General features: G+C 35.2%; 1 protein-coding gene across 6 annotated transcripts in view; it reads right to left on the bottom strand.

The window, feature by feature from the left end:
• The window catches only part of PPP3CB (protein phosphatase 3 catalytic subunit beta), a 46,962-nt gene that overhangs the window by 4,021 nt on the left and 29,055 nt on the right, over positions 1–13,886 (bottom strand). Inside the window, exons 11-16 of one of the 6 annotated variants that reach the window (XR_005955625.1) lie at positions 12,605–12,689; positions 11,633–11,730; positions 6,179–6,208; positions 3,992–4,549; positions 2,264–2,322; positions 1,591–1,662 (exon numbers count right to left, since the gene is read on the bottom strand). Coding sequence is in view for 4 of the 6 variants with exons in the window: in XM_041473520.1 (XP_041329454.1) it covers positions 4,371–4,549; positions 6,179–6,208; positions 11,633–11,730; positions 12,605–12,689 (392 nt within the window). In the remaining 2 variants the exon portion in view is untranslated. Of the gene's footprint in view, positions 1–1,590; positions 1,663–2,263; positions 2,323–2,861; positions 4,550–6,178; positions 6,209–11,632; positions 11,731–12,604; positions 12,690–13,886 lie in introns of those variants that run through there. The other 5 variants (XR_005955628.1, XM_041473520.1, XM_041473533.1 and 2 more) reach the window with 5 other exon arrangements.

Below are 13,886 nucleotides of genomic sequence, written 5' to 3'. Positions count from 1 at the left end.
AGGGCTGGTAGAGCTGGTTCCAACATGACAAAGCTTTCATTCTGCACAGCATGAGCATAGTGGTTTTTGCACAGCAACCACAACAGATTATCAAATGTATCATACAAAAAAAGCTTATGTATTTTACTTGTATCAGTGGTCTGCAACCTAAATCTGATTTTAGACTGTAAACTTTTTCTGGTACTAACTGAGAAATACAGTTCAGCTCGGTCAGATTAATTATTTCAAATACAAAATAGATGGAAGTTGATTTGGAGAGACTAGAACACAGTCTACTCTGCACTACTTTGGTCATCCTTTGTGCAAGTATCCACTGAGATAGATATACATGTGTGTATTTAGGTATCTACTTGTCAGTAGCTTTCCAAGCTTGACCAAGATTCTTATACGCTTTGGTTATCATTTATTTGTTCCTGAACAAACTTCCTTACATGTGAAGCACCTTAACACTTAATAATTTAAGCATATTACTGCATATGTGTCTTTTTATGTGACCAAAAATCCCTACCAATTCACTTGTCATTCAAAGCAGAATATTGATTAAATCTGGCTTATACATACTATCACAGGAAAATGAACAGATTAATAGGCTTCTATGTTCTATTCTATGTGAATGTAAAACATTTACCTGTTTTATGGCAAAAATATTTTCATTACATGCTAACAACAAAAAATTGTTAAATGGGTAGCAAGAACCAAATGATTGACAATGAAATTTTAGCAAAAAATAGGCAAGGAAAGACTGAACAGATATTGTCTATCCTGCCTCTGTAAAAGCCTTAATTTTCTACCTAAATTATGCAACAGTGCTTTCAGATTAAACATTAGAAAAAAAGCAAGCTGTTAAGAGGGTCTTCCCTCCAAAAGTGTTCAGACTCACATCAGAAGAGACCTCCCTTTCAAAGAGAAAAACAGCCCTCAATCCCAACCATCTGGCTTTTTGCAAGGGGGCCAATCTTCACAATTCAGGACTTAAGAGTAGAGGAACTTTTCCATTTCACAATTTAATTTAAAAAGCTTTGAAAGGAAAGCTGTTTCACACTGTAATTTTGGGAGGTGAAGGTGTTTGTTTGCCATTGCACTGGATATAGGTAGGTTGTGAACTTGGCTGCTCTTTCCCATTTGGCTCAGCAAATGGCAGCAGGTTCCCTGACAGCACAAGGCCCTGCTGGAAAATAACCCCCCAAAACCTGACCCAGCTCGGTCTGTACTTCTGCTTCTCAGTTCCACCAACACACAGCTACACTCCTTGGGGCAGTCAGAGACCCCAGCCCACCTCTGAATCTTTGCTGATGTTGCCCTCCAGGTAAGCACACCACAGCTGATGGTCTCACCCTTCCGCTCAGGGAAGAAGTGACCCACATGTGTCTGCTGAGCCCAGGGCAGGGCAGGGAGGCACTGACCACTCCAGTCCAAACCAGGAACCTACCATGCCTCTCACAGCTTTGGCTGCCTGTCTCCTTTGTCTGTAAAAGCCAAGCCTTCTCCCATTCCTACCCCAGAACAGACTAAGGACATATAGGTGACTTATTTTTTAATTCCCCTCCTTAAAATGCTGAAAGCATAAAATAAGTAATGCAAACTACTTACAGTTTTCTGGGAGTAAGGAAATAATTTCTTCTCCCAAACAATATAAGAATTAGAGATGCCTCCAGACTCCACCTTACAGAAACACAGAAAATGAGTGCCTACTTTACAGAGAGGAACACCCCCAAACACAACCCTGTTACCTGACTACTTGCCTAAAAGGTGACAGGAGAAACACAGCATGAGAAATCAGACCAACAACTACCCAGTGTATTTTCCTTTACTGCAGATCTGCCGTCATATCTGGCAAAAACTTACAGACAATGGATACTGCAGGGGAGTCCTTACAGCAGCAAAACAGATACTGCAAGGGAATCCTCACAGAAGTGAATATCATTGCTGCTGGGCACTTACTGCCACACAAGTATCAGAACCAGTTCTCTCCAATTACAGTGAGATCTTTCCACATAAAGATTGTATTTAGATTTTCTTCATATACACAATTCCAGCTACTCAAAATCCTCATCACAACCATGATCTGAGTATCAAATCAGGACAAATACTTTCTGGTGAGGTTGTGACATTTTCCACTAGCACTTAAAAGGAGAAAGGTACCATCATCATAAAATTTCAGTTGTACTTTGTAATAGGTTTCTGTTCTGCTCTAATATGACACCATATGCAGACTGTACAGCTCACAGGGTAGGAGTGCTACATAAAAAAGCAAAAAACTTACCATTTTTAACTTGATCTTCTGGACTCAAACTCTGAGAAGAATTTCCAATTAGAATGCATCTGCAATAAAGTAAAACTGAATATTAAAACTCCCCTTACCAACAGTGTGTCACTTATTTTAATTCTCATCCTGTTCAGCAGCTTGTCCTTAGTTTAAAAAGAAAATGCCAAAAGGCTAATCTGTGTGTGTGTACAGAGGGCCAAAACAAACAATTTTCTCCCTCTGCCCAAAAAGCAGCCCAAACACACTTCAGTACTCAAACGTTTAGTTCAAATCAACATATGAAACATAGCTATGCATAAGAATCTTTAGTTCTAGAGTCCACTAACCCTACTCTGACAAGCCTGTACAATTTAAAAACGGATGTCTGGTTTACCACACACAAAATATTCCTGAGAGAGAACTCAAAAGCAAAAAAAAGCAGCAGGAATAAAATCTGAATTACACAGTGAGTGTTTACATTCAACTAGTTCTCTGCAAGCTAAATCTGACCTTTTATGCTATTTTTTTGAATGGCTTAAATATTGAAGACTATTTCTAAACAATTAGCGAGGTCAGATTGGACCTATGTATGCCAAATAAAACCAATACACAGTGATAGGAGCCGCAGCCCATGCACAAAATTTATTGTGTGCTACCGTTTATAAAATACTTGAATAGTTTGGAACATGCACAAAATTTCCAACTTAGGGGTATGTACAGATCGTAATTTATGGCAAAGAAAAAAAAAAAAAAGAGATGAACTCTAGTGACGTAAGTTTCAAGTCGTGTTCCAGGGGATGAGAAGGACATGTAGCAAATGTCAAAATATATAACAAAGTACACTGGCAATCATTACAGTTCATTATTTGTGAACAAATTAGCACAGGGCTTCAATTTTTATTTTAACCAAGCAGTCCTGTAGATACCAAAATACATGCAGTCTCAAGTTTACACTTTCACTAATGCCTTAGCAGTTGAACACAGCAATTGCTTACGCGCTGCTTTGCTTAAACAAAAAGTATGTCTGATACAGGTTCAGTTTCCTTTACAGGTTTAAAAATAATAAAAAAGCTTGCAGCTATTCAGCCCAGTGATTATTAGCTATTTATGCAACCGTAATACTCACAATAAACTAAAAGTACCTATAACATCTAGGTAACCTATAGATGTACATCATAGGTCTATATATTAAATATTTGCAAAATGAAAACATGCATACACAAAATACAATGCCAAGCTTTACAGACTTGATATGAATTAAAATTTACTTAAACAATGTACAAAGTTCAATTAAAAGTACCTTAAAATTAACACTTCCATATTTTTCTTACTTTTAAAATTAGTATATATATTTTTTTTTTAAATTCAAGGTGGGGAAAAGTCTTGAAAAAGCTGGGCAAAAAAGTTTCTAAATTAAATATTTTTTTTAATCTGTGTTCAAGTAATAAACATTCCTACATAGAAATCTTCTGATAAGCTGTAACTAAAAAATACAGTGAATACAATATAGAATTAGCAACATCTAAAGGAGTAAACCTGAGGTCAGCATTTTACAGAATGACCAGCTGAAATGTTTTGGCATTTTTTCTGTTATTTAAAATACAGTTTTTGCAGCCTCAGATATTTTAAGACCATTCTAATCTATAATTTTAAAGACATGTAATGAAACCAATGTCCATTAATAAATAGTTAGCTCATAGGGTTGTACTTGAAAGTCTGATTTAAACAAACGAACAAACAAACTACCTCTACTGAAAGAAAAATCCCATTTGTAAACTTAAAAGTGTTGACAACGTAAGCGTAAGATGCTAGTCTAGGTGTGCTTAAGTGAGAACAGTCCGATCCTTTCCCCAGATCTCTTCCGAAGCTGCAGCAGCCAGTGATGGATGTTTGTGTGAAAAGGTGAGGCACACGCTCCCAGGAGGTTGGGTCACTGTGTAAGAGAGGGGCTGTTGTCTCAAAAGCATGATGGTCTCTCTTCAGTGGGATCAAATCAGATGGTTTTCCACCTCGTGTTAAGTAGTCACTTAAGTGATCCCCCTATTTCATTTGTTGTCACATCAAAAAGCAGTAATCTAGGAATTCTCAGCCAGGACATGAGTGAGTAAACCAGAAGCTGATGTGGTCACTGTGCATTGTTGTTGCCAGTTCCATTGTTTCCATTGGCATTTGCTGTGTTTACAGTATTAATACCATCTTGCTGAAGAGCATCTTTTCTTGGTGGCATTCTCTCATTGATCCTATCCAAACCTTTTGCTTCTTCAAAACTGCAGATTCTGTGTTGCGGAGAGAATCCTCGTATTGCTTAACAAAATGCAAATTTGATATGTCAGTAATGGAAAAATAAGATGAAAGCATATACTTTTTCTAACAAATGATGTTTAAAAAAAGATTAAAAATCAGCCAAAGAAACTTATGGCCCTGCAACTGAATTGCTAAAAGATTCTCTACCTGCTTTCCTGAAATGTTCACGGCAATCATTATTTCAGTTCGTTACAAAAAGAACAAAGTATGGCAAATATTCTGCAAGCAGGAATCAAGGGGTTTAAGCCCACTTGATTGCTTCTGCGTGTCTCTGGTGGGGCCAGCTATCACGGCTGTGCTTTTGCTGCTCAACTCATTGGGCTAATCTTAACATCCCCCTTCTCTTCAGGGCAATGTCAGTATGATCTAAGCAGCACAGCAAGTGCAGCGGAGGCAAAGCAGCAAAGGGTTACAAAAGTAGTGGCAGATTTACATCCTGCACACACACCAATGGCCTGATCCTGCAGTTTTCATGCAGGCAAAATTGCAGGATGTGGTTCACACTGTGCTAATCATGTGGATGATGGAAATGGACACAACCACAATCACCAAGTTAGCACTGTGGTTCAACAATGGTATCATTTAAATACAGATGTATTTAAAGTAAGTATAGAAAATAGGTATTATTTTGCTACTGATTATTTTGATGAATGAGGTCTGTAGTTGAATTTACACCTGGAAATGGCTGACCACATAATAAGACTGAAGTCTTTGGGATGAAATAATTCTTTGGAGATTTAAGTACAGCTTTCCACTCACAACAACAGGACCTCTTGCAGGTGTGTGTGAGAACAGAATATGGCACTTGTTTATATTTTTGGAGATCTGACTTCCTTAATTAAAAAAACAAAGAATACAGTCATTAAATGGTGCTTTGCAGCTAAATCTGAAAAAGCCCAAAGGTAGATCTCTCAATGGCTATGCTGTTTGTCATTAATTTCATTGAATTCTGAACAAGAAGAAACTAAAGTCTCTCTGAAAAACAATCTGAAGTTGAATACTCTGAACCAAATAATTTGATGGCATTTTGCTCAATACCATTAATAAAGGATGTATATATCACTTATTTAGCACAGAATTTAATTTCAATTTAATATGTCTCATAAATACTAGAAATAATTTTGAACAGTAAATGATATTCAAAATCTATAGAAAAAAGTTATATGTCTTGCACTACCAGATATCACAGAAAGTTAAAAAAAAAGTTCAAAGGAATTAAATATATTTTATGAGAAAAGGCATGCATAAACAACCCTCCTTCCACATATAACATCCCCTCCCCAAAATCAAAAAAACCCATCAGTTGAATGCATAAAAAAACCACTAAACACTTCTATTTTTAAGAACTTCAAGACAACATCACATATCACACCATGCTATTGTACAAAAACCTACAGCATATTCTGTAAAAAAAAAAAAAAGGAGACCAAAAACCCCCAAGAATTTCCCTAAAATATTAATCATCCTCCTAAAGCCAGAAATGAATGTTACATGTAAAATAGATGAATCAATGCAGTTGATTCATCTCTGCTTGTGCAAGTTGAAAATAAAACACACCCACACAGAGTACTTTTGAATTCCCTCCCAGACACCACAGATCTCTGCCAAGGGCAAAGACTCTGATCATACCTTTTTCAGCCTCAATTGCCTCTACAGTGGCTGTACAGAAGTGAGCAGATGCATGCAAAATGAATGAGAAAGATGAAGAGTGTAATATCGCATAGCAGAAAAGGCAATGATCAATTTAATATAGTATGCTACGCCAGATTAGATTACAATTAGTTAAAATGACAATTAAGTTTTTGGGGGATTGTTTTTAAGTCTAAGTGAAACTTTTCCTAAATTTAGGAAATTTAACTAATTTCTAAATTACTAACATAGTTTATCAACTAAAAGTCTGTCTAAGTAACACTAATGAATGGATGGTATTAACTATACATTTCTGTAACTTTTGGTTGTGACTTTTGTTTTGGTTTTTTTTTAAGACAGCAACAGAAAACTTCAATTGATGCTAAAGTTGTGGTATGGTTTAAAAAAATACTAAAAATATATTCAAGACTATTTCTGAAGATTAAAATGCATTAGTGAGCTTCATTAAATTACCAGGAAGGACACTGTAAAAATAACACTACCAGCATTCTAACAATAATAAAACATTACTTTTCTCTTTGGCTCCCTGAAGTTTAACTAGTACTTCAATTTCTCACAATATTTTAAGCTAAAATGGCATCGCTGAGTACTGGATTGTGAAATGTAGACCAAAGAAGACAAATCGAGAAAGTTAGTTAAATCTGCATATTCACAGAGTCTTGTAAATTGCTTAGTGGAATCAATAACAAAGTCTACAGCAGGAAGAGGTCTGGATTTAACATAGTTAAATGAATATGAAGAACATCCAGCTCACTAGCTGTTTTTCTAACTAAATAACTATGAGAACTGCTTTGATTTCTTATGTGTAAGATCTTTCCTCATAATTTTAGCTCTAGATGGCAAAGCTTTAACATAAGGTTATTATTATTACAACTTGAGCTGTAGCTAAGTCAATCATGGTAACAACTTTTTACCTCCTCCACTATTTGCCATGCCTCTAATACCATAATTTCAGAAATATTGACAAAAAGTAGCTTACACAGTGGTAAACCTACTTGTGTAGTGCTTCATACATACTGTTAACAACAAAAATCATGGCAGAGTATTCAAGCAAGTGCTGGGGGAAATAGCTCTATAAGAAAATAGGGCATTAGATGAGAATAGAAATCTTAAAAGAGATTTAAGTGTATTACTTCTCATTTCCTAGCCAACAAAACCAATCACCTACACCATGCCTACACTATGTTATGTATGAATTGCCTACACTATGTTTTAAGCTCACTGTTGCATAAGATTCTAATTTTCACTGAGATAGTCTAAAAAAATTGGATACTTGCATTATGTAAGTATCCAATAAATACTATTTTATTTCATAAAATAATATTAAATACTTAAGGAAAATGCAGCATTTTGAATTTCATATACTGCACTTTCCATGGAACAAAAAAACAAAAAAAAATGTTAAAACACTTAAATCTACAGAGACAAGGGCAATTCCAGAATTAAATAAGAAAGCCACTTGAATGGATGCTTATTTATGTTTACCTTAAGGGAAAGAAACTTTCTCTATTTCTAAAAATAAATTACTTTAAGAATTGTTTTAGAAAGCCACCAAATACATACTTGCAAACTATAATCAATTTGCCATACAAATATAAAACTATGTAAAAAAACCACCTCTTTCACCATTTTCTGTTACCTGTGGAGTCTTTGTTTTCAATCTTTTCCTGAAAAGATCACGAATACTGATTTATCTCTGCAAATTATGTAGCTTGGTCATAAATACAAATTTCAGAATTTACCCCTATTTCACGCTACTTATAGTACTACTATTCCAAAAAGACCTTGGAATATTCATCACAGTTAGGAAAAAGTAATTTTCAACTTGACATAAAAGAACAAACTGACTGGAAAATACAAGCACTTAAAAAACCTGTAGAGACTCAATTTGGAAAATCATTTTGTTGGATTCTCTTCTGCAGGTATATCTAAATTAAAACTTTATTCTTTGTAGGCTTTGATAAACCTCAAATAAATACTGAATCATATAACAGATAATTCTGAAGTCTTTGCTCTGAAAATTCTCAATTGAAAGCTGATTTTAAGCAACAGTTTCAATTGCATTTCTATCCTTAATTTCAGCTCTTCTCTTGTTTTACTTAATGGATGTAAGTGATAGAAAATCCTCACTCAAAAAACTATCTTGACTGCTTTCTGACTAATAGCAGGTGAAGTAGTTCAACTGATGTCCATGGAAGTACTTACAATTTTTAATTTAGATTTCTGTTTAGTATGTTGCTGAATAAAGCTCTAGGTGTTTTGTCAGTTTTTAACAGATGTTGGCTCAATTTGGAAGCTAATTTTATTGAATTCAATTCACAAAATAAGTCACTAGGAAATGTTATTTTAAATAACAGTACTTAATATTATCTTTATTATTTCAGCTACTAGAATGCAAGCAACAAAAATAATAAAAACAAAATTTACATTAAAAAAATTAGAAATATACCAAGACCATGATTTCCCAAATCACATTTCCCTAACACATTAAAGCTATCAAAAAGTAAGCTATGATTCATTAAAAAAATATATCCATATATTAATGAAAAAAAAAATCATACATTGAGGTCTCCCATGGGATGTAGGCTTGCATTTTTTTCCAGAATTATGCTTTTGAACTGAGTTGTCTTTGTTTAAGCCCTTCGCTGCAGTCTGCATTTGCCATTCCCCCCTGGGCAGCTCTGTGCTGCAGTGAGGATCCGTCCCAGTGCTGCCCCGGCGGGATGGCAAAGCCCCCAAGCAAAAACACCAGGCAAAAACACCAGGCACCGCTGCTCAGCAGGAGGAGAAGGGCCAGCAGCTCACAAACACAGCAGCTGGGCTCAACAAAGTCCTGGCAGAACCGTGGCATCTGCTAAGACCCACTATGGAAAATGTTACTGACATTAAGAACTGTAACAGGTATATAAGCAAAAATTGCATATGTGTGTATATCTATTTACCCTGATAAAATAATTTCAGCCCAGCTCTCTAGAGGAATGTAAATATACACTCCAATTTCTTACACCTTTCAAAGCTGTTTATCAATTTAACAGCAACCAATGTGCCATTGAAAAATGAGCATGGTAAGACTGAAACCAGGAAAACCTAGGGTGTACTGGTCAATTCTGTATATTTTTAAGCCAACAAAAGAACAGAATAAAAAATTACTTCAATTAATATTATGTTCTTTTATTTTTGCAAGCCTAGACTAGTTTAAATTATTGATAGTATACTGACCAACATAGTACAAAATACTTCAAAGAGTAATTAAATATCTGTAGTAAGAAATATATACTGTATTATCAGTGGCCGTATTTTTGTCAAGAATATAAATTCTCTGATAATACAATAGTTTAGAAAATGGTCAGATAGTGACGTTTTATTTTATTTTTGGTTTACTGCTACCTTTGCAATTGAGCATTAACCCTAATTTGAAAACTACTCTTTTAAAACTGAAACAGTAACATGCTATCAGTAAAAAGAAGTTACTTCAGTTTAAGAATTAACAGTTGGCATAATTTATTTTGAACAATCAACATGACTAAAACAAATGAGAAATATTAATGTAGTGCATCAGGGAATATTGCCATCAAAAGTTCTAGTCAAGAGAAAACCCACACCCACAAAAATCCAGAATGGATTTTGCATACTTTCCAAATGTCCCATATTTTCAGTAATGGTAGAAAGGCATAAGCTTTATGTAAAAAAAAAAATTTTCTAGTCAGTTTGATCCTCTCTGGTATTTGCAATGCAACATGGATAAAAATTTGTTAAATGAGTGAGAGGAATGCAGACTCATTTTTAAGCATAATAAAATTTCTTATTAAACAATGAAAATTAAAGCTAGAACATATGCTTTTGGAATAGTTGAATGGATTAGGAAACATACACCATTTCTTGTTATAGACATTCACAAAACAATCACATACATACACTGGACATATAAACTTACTTGTAGACATTATATGTCCACTGAAAAATGATTTAAAATGTGACATTTGTGTTTCAAAGCTATTAAAAACCAGCTTTGATAATTTAATAGAAAATGTAGTGAAAGGCTTTAAAAAAACTACACAGAAAATATAAGGAATTCAAATAAATAGTCATGAAATGAGAAAAGCAGCTACTCTTGGAAAATAGATTGTGTAAAAAGTGGTATTCACGTATCACAATCTTTCAACAGTTATAAAATTCAGTGTTCTCATACTAAAGTTTTATACTTCCTAGTAAAGCCTGAAGGTGGCCAAGAAAAAGTCTTTGAATATGTTAAGAGTGCTGCTGATATGAAGTCCAGTTTCACATGGGTGTTTTTTATTTATTCACCACTGTGAGCAGAAAACATGGACTTCATTCTTTCAATACACTTGGTACAAGCTCATAAGCATCCTCCCTAATCCTAGTTAATCATTATGGGCCTTGTGAAAAATATGATCCAATGATTCAAGAAACTAAAAAAAGAATGAAAACCTTTTACAAAATATTCAATGAGCCAGATTACAGGTATATTTTGTATAGAGTTCTTTTTATTTTCATGCAAAAAAAATATATGCACACTTAATAACACCCTTTTATTTTGATTTATTTACAAGTTTTAAATTCAATCCCTTTATTCTCAACTGATTTTATAACAAATGATTGAATATTTTTCAAGTACATTGTTGTTGAAAATGCACAGACAGTGTGCAGCAGCAAATGCAGCAAACCTCAAAAACAAGGTGCTACAACATTGCTTCTACATCAAGAGACAGACAAGTGTCTGGGATAGTGGTTTAATTTTAACACTTATACAGACATACATCTATACCTAGAGAGAGACAGACAGATCTAAGAAAGCAGCTACATCTGCAGAGGAAGGAAACAGCATGTTACAAGGACAATTCAGGGAGGTCAATTATACATAGAACATTTGACAAACAACATAGAGAACAAACTTTGGCATTAATTACCAGGGTACAAAACATAGCACATTCCAATCTGTCAATGGAGTGTAATATGGAACTATGCAGTCTGCAGCTGCTTGTTAATATTAATATCAACAAGTATTTGACATTGTCAATGAAAATACTAACACAGCTATAATAAAACCATTTTAATGGAGAGCACACAAGTAATGATGCAAAATTATACTGCCATTTTTGTATCTGTAATGATTAAATGCCTCAATACAAGATCTATAAGGTCATCCCACCTGAAAAATTGTAAACTAAGGAAGCTCAGAGTCTGAAAAACATAGCTTGACACTGCTGAACTAGTTGGCTTTTAGTTTTATACCCTGGTTAAGTATCCATTTCACATTGCCTGATTAACACATAACACTATGCTTGTATCAGCCGCTAAGACAAGAACTGAAAAGCATAAGAAATTCCCTGCATGCATTATGTGTGGTGTTAGCAAAAGAGTGAGATGTGCCCCAGTCCATCTGAGGCACAGCAAGTTGCATAACATCATTACCACTTTGCAGGGTCTGCCGTCCTCCAGCCAACACTCCACTAGGTAACATTCCAGTGGGAGTCAAACCCTTGAGTGTCAGCACACTTTCACTCTCCTCCCTGTGTGAAAAAAACAGTAACAAAACCCTAAATATCTGCACATGGAAACTTGCATTGAAGAAAAATAATGGATGGGGAAAGAGAGAGCCTAGTTTTGCTGTGTTTTAGACATGCCATGACTGAATGTAAATTAAAATTCCAACAATATAAAAGGTGCAAATAATACTATTCCATACCAGTCTTTTCTCCACCTAGGAGTTATAAATGCTGGCTAGTTCTGAACCAAATTCTGAGCAGTTATTCACATGCAGGTTCATTAGCCTTGAAATGAGCACTGAATGCTTCATGAGGTACAGAATATATCTCAGTACCATAAAACAATCCCCAATTTTGTTTTGAATGTCTCTACTTTGGGAAATAAGAACTTAAAAAAATTACCCCTATTAGAGCAATTATCTTCTGTGGAAAAACAGACATTTTTGGTAAATAGGATGAGGAAATCTCTATGTTTAAAGAAGACAGAGTATTTTCTAAATCGCTGAAAAGAGACAAACCAAAACTGAAAATAAAACCCCTCTACTCCTCAAGTTCCTGGTATGTCTGAAATTTTCAGAGTCCGTCCTGACCTCCCTCATTATACTCTGGATTTCAGTCTCTCTATCTGGTACTGCCTTTCCAAGACTATTAGTTAACAGCTTGACAAACAACATGTACACTAAAGATCATGTTCTCTAATTTCTTGCAACATGTCTCAAAAATAACCAAAAATATTCTTCAACCAAAAATTCCATCAATAGGGTGCTCCAATATGCCAAACAAGATTCTGATGCACAGTGATCTCCCTGAAAAATCTTTGGCATTCGTTATCCTGAAACAGAGATGTTTACCTTGCATATGTAACAGGGGTTAAGGAATGCAGAAGTCATGCAAGTACCTGAGAACAGAGAAGACTCTTGCCATCTTGCCAATTGCACGAATTTTATTTCTGATTATTTCTTTCCGTGCGGCAGCTGTACCTACTTTCAATAGAAGAATAAAGAGTCTCAAGCTCATGATTCTTTAGAAAGTCATTGTTTTAAAGTGCATCAAATTTAATACAACTGTTCAGTACTCTTCATAGGAGGTCAGTACCCAAACACTTAAGGGCACAATGTTATCAAATTAGAGTTTCAGAATGCCAGCAGAACCACCATCACCTCTGTGTCCACAAAATACACATAAAAAAGTTTAGATTGCTCACAATGATTTTCTAAACCTAGTAAGCATCTGAACTACCACCACTACAATGTAATAAGTATATTAACTCATTTGCCTAAATTTTACACTTTAAATTCTTAGTACTGACATGTACTAAGAATGTGTATGTGTGTATCAACACATAGGCAAGCAGCCCAATATAGAAGCCAAAGAGATACTAAAGCCACAAAATTCAAAGATTTTCTAATTGTTACACAGCTGTTCAAGAGAAAACAGTGGTTACCTTGTTTTTATGTCAGCTACCCAAAACACAACTCCATGAAAACCCCTCAGAAAATAAACAAGCAAAAAATTGCAGTGGTACCTTTCTTACCACTTAAGTCTGTGTTCCACGTCATCTTAGGTTTGCCTCATTTGCAGAAATTACAAATACCAAAGATCTGGAGTAAATACTGCACATTCCACAAGGCAGAGTGATACCACTTGTGACAGACAAAAGTGAAGACAAAACTCTGCAAGGAGTGTTGTGATTAGGAAAGAGAGCCACCTTTGCCTGCCTTGACTTGAAAACAGAAACAACTTTCTCCAACACCTTTCTCCTTTCTCTGGTTTGTTTCAATGTATAAAAGTCATCCTTCCCCTCATCTTACTTTCCCTTTGCCAACTCCTCAATTTTATTAAAACAGTAAAGGCAGATGAGGCAATATCAAAACCAAAATCCTTACTTCTCCTCAGCCATTGGAGAAGGAGAGCATTAATCACTTCAAGGTAAGAGTAACTCAGTCATACTGTGAATTGAACCTCAGGGGACCAAGAGAGAACAAGCTCAGACAGGTCTGTAAGGTATTCCAGAACTCCATGTACAGTGTTATTCAGTCTTGGGAGAAAGGTACCCAATAAGAAGTTGCCAACTAAGTTGCAAGAATGTAGAAGAGAGGACCACAGAAATGGGCAGAGTAAGAGCCACACACCCAAAATTCGCCAACTTGCACTCAAAAAGGGAGCTGTGGAAGAAGCTG

This window comes from Pyrgilauda ruficollis, unplaced genomic scaffold, assembly GCF_017590135.1.
Source record: "Pyrgilauda ruficollis isolate IOZ18807 unplaced genomic scaffold, ASM1759013v1 scaffold11, whole genome shotgun sequence".
In the NCBI taxonomy this organism is placed as follows: Eukaryota; Metazoa; Chordata; class Aves; order Passeriformes; family Passeridae; genus Pyrgilauda; species Pyrgilauda ruficollis.
Note: the sequence above shows the minus strand (reverse complement) of the source record. Positions and strands in the feature narration are given on the sequence as shown.